The sequence below is a fragment of the Haliaeetus leucocephalus genome, unplaced genomic scaffold, assembly GCF_000737465.1.
Source record: "Haliaeetus leucocephalus isolate CR32 unplaced genomic scaffold, Haliaeetus_leucocephalus-4.0 Scaffold587, whole genome shotgun sequence".
Taxonomy (NCBI): Eukaryota; Metazoa; Chordata; class Aves; order Accipitriformes; family Accipitridae; genus Haliaeetus; species Haliaeetus leucocephalus.
Genome location: NW_010973023.1, coordinates 5,084,407 through 5,103,352, shown reverse-complemented (window position 1 = coordinate 5,103,352; position 18,946 = coordinate 5,084,407). Strand labels below are relative to the sequence as shown.

The following is an 18,946-nucleotide window of genomic DNA, read 5'->3' as shown; positions in this document are numbered from 1 at the left end:
CACACACACCCATGTGTTCGTATATATAAACAGATATAGGTAGAAATTCATACACATTCAAAATCTCAAAATTTGAATACCAGAGCAAATGTGATATAAAGGATATTTTATCATCTGTCTGCAGCAAATGTATCAAATTTCTTCATCCTCCAATTTATAGAAATAGTCCTTCAATATTCTTGTAACTGCCTCAAAGTATTATTTTTAGATATGCCTTACTGTTTTTATTTTCTTCTTAGTATGTGGAGTAAACTTCATTTAAATTGGCATAATAATTTAAAGCTAGTGAGAAAACACTCAAAGCCGTGTAGTTCCTGAATCGTAATGTGCAAGATTATACCACTTCACATTTAGTTACCTGGTCTAATATTTATTTTTTAACAAAATATTATTGTTTTTAATTAGAAAAATCACTGTATGCATACCTGGAGCATTTAGTGAAGTGCCTTGAGAAAGAAGCTGGTCGTTGCTTATAGTTAATGTAGCACCTGTAGTCTGACTGCTGATGGTTGGCGCTGTCAGCCTTAAACCACTATTCAGATCACTGCTTCCAGAATTATGCTGAATAAGATCTTGGCCTGAATAGAAATTAGTCCTATTATAACTGGAAATGTCTCAATGGTATTCTGCTACAGTACTTAGAACTATAAACAAGTAATCATAAAATAATAAAAGACAACCAAAATACAAAATTCATTTCTAAACATACAGATTTTTATGCAGAGGTTTGACAAGTTTTTAATACAGATGTGATAATGCATATCTAGATACTAACATGTAGAGAAATAGCTGAGATTATTAATATTTAGGCAAATATTGATCTTACTTATCTAGATTCAAGGCACCAACTTCATCAAACTATAAAAATCAAGCAAACTAAAGGCTAATGGTTAAAATGGGATTTTTTCGATCTACAATATGGATAACAAATTGCATTGAATATGTACTCTTTTGTAAAAATGCAACTTCACATGGTGTTAATTTTGTGGAATCGTCAACAAGCATAGAACATATAGAAACTAAAAGCAGATTCTATCAGTTGTTGGACTCTATTTTTCTTGGATGAATTATTTGGATTAATTATTTCTTGGATGAATCCATTAACAAGCAGAAAAACATAGGTGGGGGTCTCTGGCACCTTAACACAGACATTACTGTCATGACACTTAAAACCACTAAACAAGTTACAGAAAATGGAAAGAGAGAAAAGAGAAAAAGAAAACAGGAAAAGAAAGCAATAAAAAAGAAAAAAAGAAAGGAAAAGAAAGAGAAAAGCGCTAAATATTATACTAGATCTGTTAAAGAAATGTCATGAACACAAAATACAAATTGTCTTTGGGGGAAATAGATATCTATAGTATATATAGGATCAGTCTCTTGGAGGCAGTAAGAAAGTCAGTCTGAATTTATTCAGAGACACCTGAAGTATTAAACTACATATTATAAAGACTGAATAGTACACCTCAAAGAATGATCAGAACATTTATTAGAGCATGGTTCCACAGGCATTTAAAGAAAACTAAATTTAATAAACTCATCCCCAAAGCTTGCCCTGCTGGTTCCCGTCCCAGTACTACCCAGGAGTTGCACTACCCCAAGTGAGGCACAGCAAGGAAGTAAGAACTGGTTATATGGGCTCTGCCACCAAGATAAACATCTGTTGACTTAAGGCTATGAATAAAATTGGAACCAATCTAACATACATCCTCAAAGCAAATGTATTTGGTTTTCAAAAGCAGATTTGGGGAATATCTTTTAAAGCTGATGAATACAAAAAATATACCACAGCAAAGCTGTGGACTGTGAAAATATCCTCAAATGCTACTGTATAGCTACCTTATAAAATGAAGATCTGGTACCATTAAAGATCATTAAAAATACCAACCAGATATTGTAAGAGTGATTTCTTGAGGACTTCCTGATGAGCTTGTAGTAGTAGAACCCGAAGCATGAGCTAGAACTTGACTCAAACTGGAATTATTTATGGTCAACATTATCTCATGTTGTCCATTTGAAGATGATACCATACCCTGTGAAGTCATGACTTGAGAGATGTCCTGTGCACCTAAATGTAAGAGGGTAGAACAAAAAAATTCCATGAAGATCCTTTCTTTATAATACACACAACTTTTTAAAGCAATTAATACATTATTTTCTGAACTACTAAAAAAAGACGTAGCCAAGGTAAGATGCTAGAACTTGTACTCTAAAGAATAAATTGTTTTCATATCCAATTTATTCCTCTGCGGGTTAAGATGTTCAGAACAAAGACCTTGTATTTTTCTAAAGACTATGAATGTCCTTCAGTATTTTCATTATATAGTCCACCTTCTGAAAAAATAATATTCAAAAATAGTAACACAAAGTTGTGAAATTTGCTGAAGATGCTCATACAAGAAGTGTATGCTTATTTTATTAAATGAAGTATTTGGCAGAGGGAGGGGGGCAGGATTTTCTCACTGTGGGTAATACCATAAGTAAAACTAAGAAATTCAAAGCACAATAAAATATTGACACTGCTTACCACTAGCACTGGTCGTCAGCACAGACTCTTGCTCAGATAGGGATCCTATTGTCATGTTAGCAGATGATGTTACTGTGGGCTGCAAAGAGAGGCCTGATATAGGCTGAATAACCACATTAGCTGGCACTGCATTTTCTGTTGCCTGGAGGGAGGGATTCTGTGGAGCCATACTGGGATCTCCAGTTAGCTGCTGAGCAAGTAAATTACTCTGCTGTAATGTCTGCTGTAGAATACTTGGATCGATCTGAAAAGGAAGTTTTCAATCTGATCAATCTGAAGTTAAAAATTACGGGTTAAATGAATATTCTTAACATAAATCCAGAATTTATATTCATTGTGTATAGAGTATATGTAATATTGAAGCTTTATAATTAACCATTTTAAACTTAAATTTATTTTTTAAAGTGTCTGTACATAGCTAGTCTCCAAAGTCACTACATAAACAGCCTATTCAGCTTCACCTGTAGATTCTTCCCTCCCTTCTCTCACCAAAATGTTTGGGAAATCATGATCACAGTTACATATGAGTATGCTGGGCAACAGGTACCCGCACTGCTGGCATTCTGTACTGTCTTATTGCTGCATGTAATGCTTATCACTGTCTTCAGGTCCTTGAAAGTGAAAAGGCAAGGAGCAGAGGGAACACTGATATCAGAAATTATCTACTTTTTCAGCTCCTAGGGCTCAGTAAGGTCCCAGTTCACAGTCAAACAGCTGTTCTCAACAGTTAGACATTTTACTCTTTAGGGATGATTGGGGAAAACAAAACTAAAATATAGTTTTCTTCATTTTATGCTAACAACTTCTTGAGTAGAGAGACTCTGAGCAACCCGATACAACTCTGAAGATGTCCCTTCTCTGACCTTGGGGTTGGACCTGGTGACCTCCAGAGGTCTCCTCCAACCTCAATGTTTCTGTGAAACTGATAAAACAACCAAGTTCATGAAATTCATTCTTCCACATAATTTCAAATACAAATTTTTAAATATAATAATCTCACCTTTTTCTGTTGTTCATTTTACAAGCTCAATGAGAATTTAAATTGTAAATCCAAATATTAAAAGCTTGCCAAATAACACAGGTGTCTTATGTTAAGGAAAAGAACATTCTGTGCAATAATTTGGGTTGGTCTGTTTCTGGGGTGGGAGGTTCTTTTGGGGGGTTGAGTGGGGAGCCTAAAACGCTTCTGAAGTGAAAAGACAAAATGCAATTAAAAGAAAAAAAAAAAAAAAAACAGATTTTAGAGCAATGTGCCAAAATCCTAGCAGGGCAGAAAAAACTGAAAAACTGAAAAAGAATGAAACCAAACCAAAAAAAAAAAAACCACTGTGCAACTATTCTTTAAGTCTTTTAACATGGTACAACTGATATAGCATGGTATTGCCACATGCCTCACTCAATGGGAACTCTTCCAGAATTAAGTATGCTTCTTAAACTTCCTTCAGCCTTCAAAGTGACTCTACAAAATTAAAAGCAAGAAACTGTGAGCAACCTACCTGTAATGTTATGTTGTTAATACTGGTGGCATCTATTCCAGAAATTTGAACATTTTGTCCAACCAGATTAGCAGCAAGTTGTAACTGTATTCCTTCAAGAGTGGCCAAGCTACCATCTGTCAAGGACACAGTTAAGTCACCTCCAGCTACCAAAGAAAACAGTTATATTATAATGTTTTTCTTTATCATTACTGACTGCCTTTTTCAGCTTGTTTATTTTTATAAAGTAAATCAATACAAAAGCTACATACACACACACACATTTATTTATGCCAAGAAAAATAACTTGAAGTACATTATTAGCTATTTTAAACCTTCATAAATTCTGTGTAATTTAAGGATTGTTATTATTTAAGCACCAGCTAGCACCTTAGAAAACAAGAACCACTCCAGAGTAGCTTTGGGAAAATGAAGAAATTTGGTATCAACTTCCTTGGAGAGTGTGCTGCGCCTAAATACAAGCAGCGCTCACACATACGTACTGAACATACACATGAAAGCTACTGCCACATTTTTGCACAGCACAAACATTGTTCAAGAAGGTATCAAAGTTTATCCTATGCACTCACGCGGATGGAAATAAAGGTACATTAGCATTTGAAATCCAAAATCTTTAGAACTTAGAAAGCTCCTAATTTCAAAAGTTGAATAGACTACCTATACAAAAGGTCTTGAGAGAATATAAGAAAAAAGTCACCTTGTGTTTGACATACCTTCTCCAAACACCTTTAGTATGATCAACCAGTTTCCTTTTGTTGATGCTTCAAAAACATCTATCTATCCTTCCCTCCCCAAAATCCTTCAGTATAATACATCTGCTTTACAATGCCCCCCAAGAAATACCTGCTTTGGGCAAAACCCACATCACTAATCTCCATTTAAGAAGGTTCCTGCCTCTTTCTAGGAGATCTGAACATGCCAAAGACTCCCCTCCTTATTGTGTTCACTCAAAAATCCAAGCAAATATCAGACAGTTTTTAATCACAAACTTATCCTTAACTGTGCCTGTCAAATAATATTTACCAGTATCTTCCGAACAACCAGCAATTTACTGGTTTTGGACAACAGTTTACATCAAATCAGATAAACTGGAATGGCTACAGTTAAATATAAGACCGATACATTACTGTGAATTTGTGGGCATACCTTCAAAATCACAGACACATACTGAAAAAAGGTGCCAAAGAAGCACAGGGAATCAGAGTCTCACTTTCAGAAGTGACAGACGGTCCAAGACCCACAACGTAAGTAGTAAATTTAACAATACCACGGAACATTTCCAGACACCTGAACACTATTCTGCTTTTAAAACCATCCGTGTCCCAACTTTGCCTGACGCCAGCTAGTACTTACACAAACAATTCTTGAAAGCAATTTAGAAGTTAGCAAGGATCATTCTCAAAAGGTCATTTTCTTGCAACATGAAGTACGTTGGATGTTCTGTGCCACTTGGCCTCAGAGTCAAAGAATGGTCTGTGGCACATTTAATGTGCTAATGCAGTTGTAGTCACTGTCAATTAGTAAGACTTCATATCCTAGACAATTATTTAACATACATGCCTACACTAGTAGTTTTTTGTATCGCTAAAATGTTTTCTTTGGTTTTTGGTTGGGTTTTTGGGGGGTGTGTGGTTTGTACTATTTACTACACATGTACAGCAGAGCATGTGCACTTAAAACACACTCTTCATTATTCATGTAAGTAACTGGTGTAGACAAACTTTTCTTTGCTCTATGATCGAATGCTTGAATACAAAATAAATCTTATGGAATGGAAAGCTTACAGAATAACTGTTTTGCTTCTCTCCTTTTTAAGAAAAGGCAACAGAGTATTACCAAAAAGAACACAAGTAGTCCAGCTACTCATTATCTCTATTTCCTTCCTTTCTGCAGTTTAACTCCACGACAGTACTGAATGAGATCTTTTTAGGTGAACCGCACCTCTTCATTTCCCCTTCATTTGCCCCTTCATTCTTAAATAAATGAATTTCTATTCACGTCACCACTGTGCATCGAATCATGAATTCAGTACAACTCTTACCTGTTTGGAAGTAGCGTTTGGCATAATTTTCTGAACTCTAATAGAAAGCAAAGTTCAGTACTTGATCTCAACACCACCACCAAAAAGTCATCCATTTTTACCTGACACTGAAGCAGGCAGGATAGCCTGGCCCACAAGTCCTTGCTGAAGTAAATTTTGATCAAACTGACTCGTCAAAACGGAGTTATTCATGATGAAAACATTAGGGTCTGTTGAGGATGAATTAAGAAGACTGACTGGCTGTAGTCCCTCAGCTGAAGTACGGGAGACAGGCTTCCTAACTTTCTTTGTCTCTGGTTTATAATGACACTGTATGTGGGTTTTTCTGCGCCCTGACGTACGAAACCGTAAATCACAGTGTGGACATTTAAAGGGCTTTGCTCCTGTATGCAGACGCATGTGGACTTTTAGACTCCCTTTTGTAGAAAAAGAATTACTGCATACATGACAACTGAAGAGCTTCTGGCCTGGAAAAGTTTCAAAAACAGAAAGGTAAGTGATAAAACCTCTAAAAATCAATACCGCTACCAACAATTTAAAAAAATACAGATTCTAAATTAATTTGAACAGAATAAATTTGAAATAACCAGCCTTTTTCTTTATAATTTTGACTGCTTTTCAAATGAATTAAGGATCTCAATGAAGGATATCTTAATTTTTTCCTATTTCTAAAACTCAATATGCTGTTAAAACTTTCATGCAGAATCTTGTTTGGTCCCCTTAATGCCTCTGTCCTCCTCATCATCTCACCTTTGTGACTATGAAGTTGATTCAAGTACACAGCTCATAAAACTGGAGAATTAAGTTTCATCTTGACCTCTTGTGCATTTGGCTTCTCCTTACTTAGCTACTCATTTCCTTTTTAATTCCAGCAGCTTTATTCTTCTTTTTCAGCCTTTACCTCAATACTGATTAGTATTAATGGATTACAAGTAGGAAATGAATAGAATTTGTAAGTGAGACAATATTCTAAACCAAAATACCAACCACCTCAAAGTAATCTAGAAGTACAGAAATCTGGTCTATACACATATGGTCCTCTTTCTCTGTTCTCCTTTCAGATTGAATAACATTTGAAAAAAATCCTTGGTCTCAAATGGATTTTTTAATGTACTACAAATAACAACAGTTAACTACAGAGTTCGTTTCATTAACCATATGTGCAATTGTACAACTCACAAAAAGCATAATGTAAATATCTGGCAGAAAACATGCCACTGCAGCTGAAAACCCACTGTAAATCCTGAAATTCCAAGGCCTTCCAGCAAAATATCGCTTCCTAGCTAAAGAAGTGAAAGAAATCAATGTATTTTGCATAGCTTCCTTACCAAAGAACAAAATCAAGACTTCTCTATAGCTGTGATGGAAAAATACATTTAAAAAAAAAAAAAAAGTAGTACTAAGTGTGACTAAGTTACCCTTTTTACCTGGCAAACAATTAGATCAACGCCAAAACAAAGTTGACTTGATTTCCAGATCAGAAAGCACTACTGTATTCTGGTGATGTTAGTCATTCACAGTTGGTAAAGAAGTCACAAAACCAATGTGTGCCTATGATTCCTGCTATTGAGTTCTAGTTTCCATTCACACAGAAGAATCTCTCATCAAATTCCTGAATTACAATTCAACTTACTTCAGATTACAGATTTAGGTTACAAAACCCTAACATTGTTGTCACTTTCTGTTCAGCAAAACTAAGTAAAGCTCTGACAATGTTCTGTTTTAAATAATGGAGAAGAGCCCAAGAGTAACATGAACCATTAAGACAATGCGGATCTGGGCTGCAGCAAAGCTGTCTACCACATACAGAGTCCACAAAAAACCTGTCTAGCAGTCTTTTCCACTACAGAAAAAAAATACTCATTGGGAGATATGAAAAAAAAAAAAAACCCCAAAAACCCAGAAAACAACACAAAAAAAAGACACACAGAGAAAGAAAAGTTAACCAAAAAAAAGTAAGCAGCGAGGAACAAACTGAACATCTGAAGTTCCGTTTAAACAAAACATTAAAATATTCAATCAGATTATGACCTGACTCTTGGGCTTTTTGTATAAATACCAGGAATCTGCAAAGAAAAAAGAAAGATGGATGAACTAGAAAGTCAAACTACATGGACAAGGAGCTAGTGGCCACAAGGGAAACTTGGAGGGAAGATGAACACAAATTGGGATGAAAAGTCATACAGGAATGGCAAATGCTTAATTGTCATTGCTTCCTAATGTAATAAAATTGAGTGTTTTATTGCATCTACAATTATGCCATGCTACTGGCTACCCAAGTAAAATGTTAAGAAAAACTGTTACATATACAGGAAATTAGAAAAGCAATGAAGGCAGAAATACAATGATGTGTGACTTCAGTTATTCCACTATATGCTACGTCAGGTTACAGGAATTAAGTGTTTGGCCAAAGAACCGTATATGTCACAGAAAAACTTCCAGCCAGCCTCCTGGTCTGAAAGGTGGTGATACAATAGAAGCTACGGTAAAACCCCAAACTAACTATTTGCATCAATGTTTATTACAGATGAAGTCAGGTAGGTTCCTACCCAGGCAAATTTCTTTTACAGATGAGGAGCAGAGTAGCTTTTCAAACTGAATTGTTGTTAGGGGAGTTCCAGACAACGACAGTGTAGGGGTTTTTTTATTGATCATTTAAATAAAGTAAGTATGGCTCAACATAAAACCAATGAACTATTAGCGGCAGGCGTAGCCCACAGATTAAAACAGCCCTCTGAAAAGGGATCCAGGCTCAAATGCAGAAACTGCACACCAGTTAAACTTCATCCAACACAAGCTGGCGCAATTATGAAAGAAAATGGAAAAAGCTGCCACAAGACCAAATTAGTTATAATAGGGAAAACTTGATGTGGCTTTTGTAGCCAAAATTATACTTCACAAATATATGAGAGTTCTTTGAAGGAGACTAGATTTTCACCAACAAAACTGTATCTTGATTTTTGGAGTTTTACTCTGGTTTTATATGAAAGGACCTTAGAAAAAATTGTCACAGGATAAAAGGACAGAATTAAAGAAAAACACTTATAAGACTGAAAACAAAAGGTAGGTTTATGTGGAAAACTTTCACAAGGCTGGAAGTCAGCAAGGGAGTTCTTTAAGCACATGAGTGAGAACCCAAGCTAGTCAAAATTGTAATATATATAATGTGGAATAGGGGATGAACAACAGGTTGGAAAAATCTGTTAAGGATATTAAACCAATATTTTACAAAGTTCTGTTTTATATTATTAAAAAGTCTGTAAAATCATTACTTCTCGAACAAAAGAACTAGTGGGCTTAAGAACAAAATCATCAGATAGCACACTGAAAACCAAATTTGAATCAAGGAACTTATTACTACTAGATGTACTAGAGGCCATTCATTTTTACCCAGTTTTTCTGGGTTCAGAAAACAGTTGGATAAAACTAATGAAAAATATTCCATTAAAGGTAGTGAGCAAAAAGATACAATCTCTAGTTCAGAGTCCCACAGCTTGCAAACTGCTTGAACCTGGTGGAACATGATCAAATCCCTGCTTTGTTCTTTTCATTATCCTTAGCATCTGCTACTATCTGAGACGAGATACTGATCTACAGAGATCTGGTGTAACACACAAGAGTGGTATTTCTTACTAAACAACCGTAGAAAGTACAAATACACTGAATTGGAAAGGGAGCTTCCATGAGCAAAATAATTATATATTACAGCTTGTCCTGGTTTTGGCTGGGATAGGGTTAATTTTCTTGCTAGTAGCTGGTATAGTGTTATGCTTTGGATTTAGGATGAGAATTATGTTGGTAACACGCTGATGTTTTCAGTTCTTGCTAAGCAGTGTTTATACTAAGTCAAGGATTTTTCAGCTTCTGATGCCCAGCCAGCAAGAAGGCTGGAGGGGCACGAGAAGTCAGGAGGGGACACAGCCAGGGCAGCTGACCCAAACTGGCCAGAGGGGTATTCCATACCATGTGACATCATGCCCAGTATATAAACTGGGGGGAGTTGGCCTGGGAGGGATCGCTGCTTGGGGACTAACTGGGCATCAGTCGGCGAGTGGTGAGCAATTGCATTGTGCATACCTTATTCTGTATATTCCAATCCATTTATTATTATTATCATCATTATCATTTTCTTCCCTTCTGTTCTATTAAACTGTTCTTATCTCAACCCACAAGTTTTACCTTTTTCCTTCCGATTCTCTCCCCCATCCCATTGGGTGAGGGGGGAGTGAGTGAGCGGCTGTGTGGTGCTTAGGTGCTGGCTGGGGTTAAACCACGACACAGCATTAAAAGCTTTCTTTTTTTTTTTTTTCTTCATTCTTAAAAAAGCTTATAATGCACCTTAGCAAAACTGTAGCCAGTTTTAGAAATTAATTAGTTTAGGATTGGGTTTATTACCAAAGATCAATGGTAAGAAGAAAACAAGTACAAAAGATTTAAAGAGGTTGTTTTTTTTAATTTGTGCAAAATTGGGGTTGAAAAATACTACTAAAATCAGACCTCTCTCAGGAATACAAAGAAACTACTGTAAAAACCTAAATATTACAGAAATTAGGTTTATATTCAGCTTGCATGATTCAAATAGCTCAAATTTTGTAGTCTTTATTTTTCAATCTACATAGCAAAACAAATGTTTACATTTAGAATTTTTTTAACTTAATTTTATAAAATTCTCCCACACCACCCTCTTGCTCGGGAAAATCATTTAGCATTGAAATGCTACAGCAGATTTGAAATTAAATAGTTAGGGAATAGAATAATAAGAATTCTATTAGAATTCTATGTATTCTAATAGAATACGTAGTTTTTCCATGAGCTAAGACTATGACTGCTTTATAAGCCTACTAATACAGAAGGCTGTAATAATACTGTTTATTCAAAGTACCATAATACGATTCATTTGATGATGCCATAAGCACCAAATTTCACCTAGCACTGCCACTCATAGTGCCATTTCCCAGATCATGGTGAAACATTCCATTCCTTGCAAAAATCTTTAGTTAAAATACCCTGTCAAGAAAGTAACCAGTTTCTAAACAAAGACATTCAAAAATCTTACTGACCTGTGTGCGTTTTAACATGACAATCCAGAGTGGATTTTACGGTGAAACTCTTTCCACATTCTTCACACTTATATGGCTTCTCTCCAGTATGGATACGAACATGCCTAATAATTCCAGAATACATGTATATGTGAATTTCTACTCTTACGTCAGTTTGTAGAAATATTTATTTTGTATCTTACTAATTTTAGAATTAATTGAATACTTATATTAACATTACATTAAGCAGAACTAGTAAAGAAGATGGTTTAAGCATTTGCCTTTTTTCAAACTGATTTTTACATGTTTTTATATGCAAGTCCTACAACAAGAAATGAGTAATTTATTCTTAAACTTCATAATAATAATTTTAATACTGCAGGAAAAGAAATATGAAAAGGCTGGTTTAGTCATATTCAGAATATATAACATTTTGACACATATTTTTAAACTGTTCCAAAAAAGAAAAATGTATGTAAATATGAGTCAAACTTTAGCTTAGGAATAAAAAAGTTATATGAAACTCTTACTGCAAAGTTCCTGGTGAACAATCTAGAAAATTGAAAATACGCAAAACTTCTCCATTCCTTACCTGACTAAATCACTGGGTTTTTTAAAGCTTTTGGGGCAATAACTACAACAGTTAGCATATTTGGGCTCTGCTTCAAGTTCTGCTTGCTTATCTTTGATCTCACTAATTCTGTCTTTCTCTGCAGCAGACTGGACAAGAACTTTTTCTGAGACAGTGGCACTTTCTCGAGGCCTGATCTTTGCCAGTTCTGCTGTTTCTTCTTCTGTAAAAGTTATGACACCAGGACGAGATTTTCTGGAAGTTCTTTCAGAATTTTCATCATCATCTTCAACACATGCAACTATTAAAAAAAAAAAAGAAAATACACACGTCTGTTTAGTTTAATCTGCCAGCAGAAATTACAAAAATAGAAGGGTTTATTATTAAACACATGGCCACTACATTACATGCTTGGACTTAAATCTCTGTCAGAGGTCTAACTACTCATGTCTGCTTTTAAAATAATGCTGGATTTATAATTCTTATTTTTACAATAATTAAATACAGGTATAAGTATTCAGGACAAAAAATGTTCTACTTTAGTGACACACTAAAATAACTATGTAACATACAATAACTTGAATACACTGGACGGACTCCTGGAAAACTGATTTCTTTAAACAATTTAGGTAACACAGCAATTTCAGTGGCTCTGGACATTAGACATTATCCATGCTGGAAGGCTAATTTATAACATTACTGTCACAGCATTCATGAAATCCACTGAAACATCTGTACTTGTTACGTAGTAAGGACTGTAAGAGTAAAAATGAAATAATTTACCTCCCCCTCCTGATTCTGTAGCTGCTGCTACAGCTGAGGAGACTGCCTGATGTTTTTTCATATGTTTTTTGCAGTGAACAGTTGTTCGAAAGCTTTCATCACAGAATGGGCACTTGTAAGGCTTCATGCTCATGTGAGTTGCCATATGCCTGGTAAGGCTGCCATTAGTTGTGAAGGAGGTATTGCAAATGCTACAGCTGAATGCTTTAACTCCTTAAAGTAACAGAAACAAATAAGTAGCATGCCATTTGTTTAAGTTCACTTATACAGCACTTTCACAAAACCCAAACGTGAGTTAAGCTAATACAGAGCTGGTATACTCTGTTACCTGTATGAGTCTTCTCATGTGACTTAAGAACTCCTGACGAAACAAAGCCACGACCACAGAGTTGGCATTTATAAGGTTTCTCACCAGTATGAGATCGTACATGTTGTTTCAAATGGCTGGATTTCTTAAAACCCTTGTTGCAATATTCACACCTATTGGAAGAAATTTTTTTTCGTTAGTTGCATATAATTACTAGCCATAAAAGATTCAGGAAATTGTGTAACAGAACCTAAAAGTATAACAAACCTATATGAACGCCTGCTTTGATCTTCGTTATCCTCAAGAAAATGAGGCCGTTGGGTATGCAATTCAAGCTCTTCTTGTGATGACTGATCTTGTATCAAGCGAGTAGTCTAGAACAAAGCCTCAAGTAAATTTCAATAACACAATGACACAAAATAAAGTCACACAAATAGGCAAGAAATAATTACAGCATTTACAGTCAACACAAGTAATCAAATTTATGCTTTCGTAAATTTTTGACAAGAAGTTAAGAGTGCAATATGATACCTCGCTCTTTCATAGTGAGAAGGAAAACAGCAAAATGTGCACCTACTGAATCAGAATAAACAGACAACGTGGTGCACTTAAACTTCTGTGAATCTATGCAAAAACATGTCTTGAGTCTCACAGATTTTCTGTTGTTTGAGGGGTTAAATTTAACACTAAAGCAGCTGCTTTAAACAGTATGGGCCCCACACTGAGTAGTAAAATGCACAGTGGTGCTGACAGACTTCACAGCTTTTTGAATAGGTTTTTCCTCTAAGCAAAAACCACCACAGAATAATCCTTGAGAATGACAGCATGTTTTAAGATTTGAAGAGAATAAAACTCCAAAGCCTGTAGGCTGAAATTACTCAAACTCTTCCAGATCCTAACACGCACCTCAGATCCCTGACCAACATTATCCCTTTGCAAGTGAGCATTAAGGGACAATAATTCATGCAGGTCATCATGGTAAACACATTACTACAGATGGTCTTCATGCTAGGTAATGCTACCATCATAAAAAGTTATATTTAAACTGTACTTTTAGCAACTAAACTTTTCTACAATTTAATAAAATGAGAACCACAAAAGAACATCATACACTGCAATACACAAGCTCCATGAATGATCACTGCACATTTGTAATGTTATTTTTATTGCTTGATCATATCTATATGCACAGAAATTAAAGAATTAGCACAGAATATAGTGCAATAATGTAAAATTATTTCATAACATTAGGTGATTTCCTTAGTTTTAGACTTACAATCCAACTTAAAGCATTATATCCTTTTTTAAGCCTAAAGCATCAAAACATACGACTCTTTTTTCAGAAAGATGTAGCCAGGTCCACTTATCCTCCCCCCTCCCCACCTTTTATTTTCCAGTTGTTAAACATAAGCAAGAAATTCTAGAAAAGAAATCATGAAACTCTTCTGACTTCTCAGTTTACCTAATCACCAAATAGTTCAAAGAAACTCATCACTGAACACCAAACAATGAATTCTGCCTTCTAGCAGTACTTACTACGTTAATAGTGTCTGTATTTGGAACCTGAAGAAGAGCTGGTGGATGGTAACTCGTTGAAAGAGCCTGAGATTCAAGTGTGCTTGAATCCTGCAGCTGCTGTACAGCTGGAAATTGAGTCTGTTGATTGTAGCTGTCATTTACTGTAAAACCTGCCAGAAATTAAACAGTCACAAACCTGGAAAAAACACTGAATTGGTCTTTGAATAACACCACACTTTTTTGAAGACTACCTTCAAAGGAGACTAGGTAGTATTACCATATAGTAATACTCATTTTATACACTTCACTGTTGAGTGTCAAAATACACAAATGTTTCTGGCATCTATGTAATATGCATAATAGGGTTACTTACCATTAGCTGGAATTCTATTGGAAAATCTCCTCCACAGAAAAACACTGTTTGAAGTTTCTTCGGGGTGCCACAATTACCTTAGAGCCATTGAAATTTTGAATTTCTTGTATGTAAGCATGCATGTGTCAAACAGGTTGACCCATCTCCCTTTATCCACGTTGGTACCACGCTCCCTTAACTACACTGGAAGCCGATCACAAGGATGCAAAGCTCAGTGGGGAGGATGGCGGGTGAGTGGAGGAGATAACCCAATAGGAGAACTCCAGTTTCTGATAAAGTAACCCCATTTTCTCCTACTTTGGATCTCCTCCACATATTCCCACTCTTTAGATAATAGTAAAGTAGAGCCTCTCAAAGGCAAACTGCAAAGTAAAAAATAAACATATTTTTATTCACATTTCCAGTATAAAGACCTGAAATTTTTATTCGGTTTTGTTCTTCTGAAATATCAGATCTTAATCACCTCCTTTGCCTAAATGAATGAATGAAATGATAGTATCAATGATTCAGAGCCAGGAAAGCATAGCTCAGATTGCAGCGTTTTTTAATGCTATTAGAAATGCCCTTTTATCAACCTCTCTAAGCCCTAATATTTCTAATATTAAAAAAAAAAAAAAAAAAGTTATGTGGAAAAAAATTACACCACAAGTATCAGTAATTAAGGTAAGGGCAGCAATTTTACTATTTCTGTGCAGTTTGCCTTTAGCGGACAAAAAGGATGAAGATTATGAAAACAGGGTAGAAACAAACCCACATCAGATGATCACAGCATCAAAGGCCAAAAAGCAATGCTTAAAGAACATTTTGAATTACAGTTTATCTAAAACTGGGATGTGTTAAGTTTAAGCAGAAATTTCCCAAAAGACACTTTTCACAGCAGAAGACTACTGTTATCAATATAGGAAAAAAAAAACCTACTTGTATGCTATTGCTTACACCATAGAATGAAAGCTAACAAATGTAAACAAATCTTGAAAGCATTATTAGTCAGGTTGTAACTTATCACCAAACCTAATGCTGCAATTTATTATTTTCTCTCCTAGAACTACCAAGATTAGAAGAAAAAAAGATTCAACAAGCTGAACCTCGCACCTCAATTACTCTTAGTGAAAACACAAAATAAAAAAGTAGCCTGAAGAGCAGCGATGCAAAGCTTTAAGGTGATAAGCAGGTGGCTACTTTCTATTTTGCAATACATTTTAAAAGCACCTTTCTGGAAAAATGGTATTCCCACTACACTTGATGAGAATGCAAAAAAACGAGCCTCAAGAAAGTGAAGCTAAAGTGATGCCACTTCTATGCCCTACATTAAAAAAAAAAAAAAAAGGACATAACTATTAAATGTACAAAGAAACAGCTATCTAAAAAACCTGAAACTTTTTTTTTAATTGGTAAGTAATTTCTACTAGCGAAGAAAGAAAAAAAAAATTACTATACCATGACCTGTTTCGATTCACAGTGTTTTAATAAAAGCAAATATTGACATCCTGAAAAATTTCCCAGGATCATGCAACAAAACACTCAGGAAGAAAAGTTCTGAATTTAGAAGTATTTGGGGACAAATTGAAGAAATACTACTTCTGAAGGTAGTTCTGGAATAAATATAAACCAACACTTTAGCAAGAATATGCATGATGCAACCCCATTTTGCTCAATACCTAGCATGAAGGTCAATTTCCACTCAAAATTTTAAAAAGATCTGACAATTTTGAGCATGCTAAAGGCATTTGCTACCACCATACTATTTCTACAGAACAGCATTCAAAAAAAACAAAACAAAAAAACCCCAAAAAAACCCAAAACCACCACACCAAAAACCAGACGTTCAGTCTGAGGGAGAGAGAGAAATAAATTTCAGAACCTTTATTTTCTGCTCTTGTTTTCACCATTACATATTGTTTCCCAGAAGCTTTTGCTTAATCTTCAAAGAACAGAGAGCATCTTAAGCTCTGTATAATAAGAGGAGTCTCTTACTACAAAGTCCTCTAAACTTGAAATTGGATTTTGTTTTATTTCAGTACAAGTAATCATTTGCATTGCTTGTTTTTTTCTTGGCTTTAGGACATCATCCAACCTAATCTCTTCCACATTAACAAAACATACTGAAAAAACAGAATACTCTGGAAATCAGTTTAGTAGTGGAAAGATATGTCTTGTACAGCTGAGTAAGAAAACAACAGTATGATAGTTCATAGCAAATACAGCATTTCACTTCAGACAAAACTGGAAGTCTTTACTGACAGATCATTTGAATTCTAACATTACAAACATATCTACATGCACATGTGCATCTCAGTGGGGGTCAGTGACTAAAATTTAAATGTTCTGCAGGTTTGCCTCCTAGGCAACTTTTGGGAACTAGCTGAACAGTACTGACCAGAGTCAATCTGTAAAGATCTACTGAAAGTATTGGAATTCCAAGTCCTGAAATTGCAGATCAACTTCTTAGCAAAGCAGAACAGCAGACTGGTGGCAAGGGTATATTTGTATGGGCTACAGAATAACAGTATTTGGACTTGCAGTTTTTCAAAATCACTCTCCTATGACCACTGATTATTAACATTCAATCATGCTTACAGGGAGACTTTAAAGGAAGAAAAGGTGACATAATCTATATGAAAACACATTTGGTGACAGACGATATTCAATAACCCAAAGACATTCTCTGATAAAAGATCCATTTGGTTGTTCTGACCTCACTAACAAGTCTTCAGATGAAGATGGCTGAATATGTAAACTACAAAGAACACTGAAGTTCTTTTTCTTAGTCTTCAAATCTAGCTCATATGAGTAACAGATTATAATACAGCAGCACCCTCATAAGATCTGCACTTCTTTACAAGTCTGAACAGATCAAGAAAATCTATCTGAACAAATCAGAAATTCTGTAGAAGTATTACAAACAAACCTGAAAGAATAAACAAAGTTCTGACAGGTCTGTGCAGCCTAGAGATCAGCCTTATCTGTCTGAAACGCAAAGATTTTCTTTTTTTCATCAAATGAAAAAGAAAAATCAAAAAACCTACCAAAGAGTTTTTAAAACTCCTATGTTTTTCTATTAATAAACACTGAGCCAAAATATTTTCACAAGAATACAGCCTATAAATATAAAGGATAAAAAAGACATAGTGTTTTAAGCTTGAATGTTCTGCCTAGCTGACAGGAAAAAGAAATTAGGAGCATGAAGCACAGATGCAGACATAGGGAGAGGGTCGACCAATTTAACGCATGCATCCGCGCAAATGCTTACCTACCTGAAATTCAAAAATTTTGAAGGGCTCCAGGATCTTCAAGGAAACTTCAAAGAGTTGGGAATCTGTGGATGAGATTCCAAGTAGAATAGGAGACATCTTATACAAATGAGACTTAAAAAAACCACACCACAAATGTTCTGATTCTCTGTACCAATTTTATAATGTACCGATGATCAGCCTAGATTTCTGGTGATGAAAGAATTGTTTTGTGAGATTTAGAATAGTCTCCCCCCTCCCCAAGAAATCACTCAGTATTCCATATTTATTTAATGAGAAGATACACATACATAGAAACTGAAGTCTAAATAAGATAACAAAACAAGGTTTATGTATTGGATTTTCAAATTCAAAGGAGCTGTAAAAATCCAAACAAAAGCCACCACCACTCTTAAGAGTAACACAGAGTGAAAGGTTGCACTTTTTTTCTGTAGTGTCTTCTCATTCACTTGGAAAACTGTAAAAGGCAACCAAGGAAAATAATCCATAGGGTTTTAGCAGGACCTGGTTCAGTCTTGTTTAATAAAGGCAGACACTTAAATATTTTTTTAAGTCACATACAAAGCAGTACAACCTAGAGAATTAAAATCGGCAACAAACTATACTATTTCTTCACATCGTCATTCAACTTAGCACAGTCAATTACGTTTTACAAAAGGCACTATATACTTCAACAGGGAATGAAATGAAGAACAGAGAAGTTTAAGCAGATGGAATACCAATTACTGGTTACCAGTTATCTAAGTATGAAGTTATTTGCTGGAGTCAGAAACAAGGAGGAAGAGGATTGACTGGTCAGCCAGTGAGGTATACTTCCCAACCAAAAGAAATGTAAATGCCTTAAACATAGCTCCCCTTTCCCTGCCCCCCCCCCCCCCCCCCAAACCCCCAAACAAAACTAGTAGCTTCATATCAAGCAACAACTCAAGAAATCCAGCAGTGAAAAGCAAAGGAACACAGTCTTTTCTTCATTCTCTGCGGGTGACATAAGCTTTACACTATTTCTCACTATTTTGTAGATTAAAAAAAAAAAAAAAAAAAAA

At 35.3% G+C, this 18,946-nt stretch overlaps 1 protein-coding gene across 12 annotated transcripts in view; it reads right to left on the bottom strand.

Annotated features, from left to right (window-relative positions):
* Nucleotides 1-18,946, bottom strand: part of ZNF236 (zinc finger protein 236) — a 96,075-nt gene that overhangs the window by 23,704 nt on the left and 53,425 nt on the right. For 9 of the 12 annotated variants that reach the window (XR_775047.1, XR_775048.1, XR_775050.1 and 6 more), the window contains exons 17-27: nucleotides 14,298-14,449; nucleotides 13,029-13,135; nucleotides 12,783-12,934; nucleotides 12,455-12,667; nucleotides 11,693-11,972; nucleotides 11,122-11,225; nucleotides 6,163-6,528; nucleotides 4,021-4,166; nucleotides 2,525-2,768; nucleotides 1,886-2,065; nucleotides 426-578 (exon numbers count right to left, since the gene is read on the bottom strand). Coding sequence is in view for 8 of the 12 variants with exons in the window: in XM_010577935.1 (XP_010576237.1) it covers nucleotides 426-578; nucleotides 1,886-2,065; nucleotides 2,525-2,768; nucleotides 4,021-4,166; nucleotides 6,163-6,528; nucleotides 11,122-11,225; nucleotides 11,693-11,972; nucleotides 12,455-12,667; nucleotides 12,783-12,934; nucleotides 13,029-13,135; nucleotides 14,298-14,449 (2,097 nt within the window). In the remaining 4 variants the exon portion in view is untranslated. The remainder of the gene's footprint in view (nucleotides 1-425; nucleotides 579-1,885; nucleotides 2,066-2,524; nucleotides 2,769-4,020; nucleotides 4,167-6,162; nucleotides 6,529-11,121; nucleotides 11,226-11,692; nucleotides 11,973-12,454; nucleotides 12,668-12,782; nucleotides 12,935-13,028; nucleotides 13,136-14,297; nucleotides 14,450-18,946) is intronic. The other 3 variants (XM_010577933.1, XM_010577937.1, XM_010577939.1) reach the window with 3 other exon arrangements.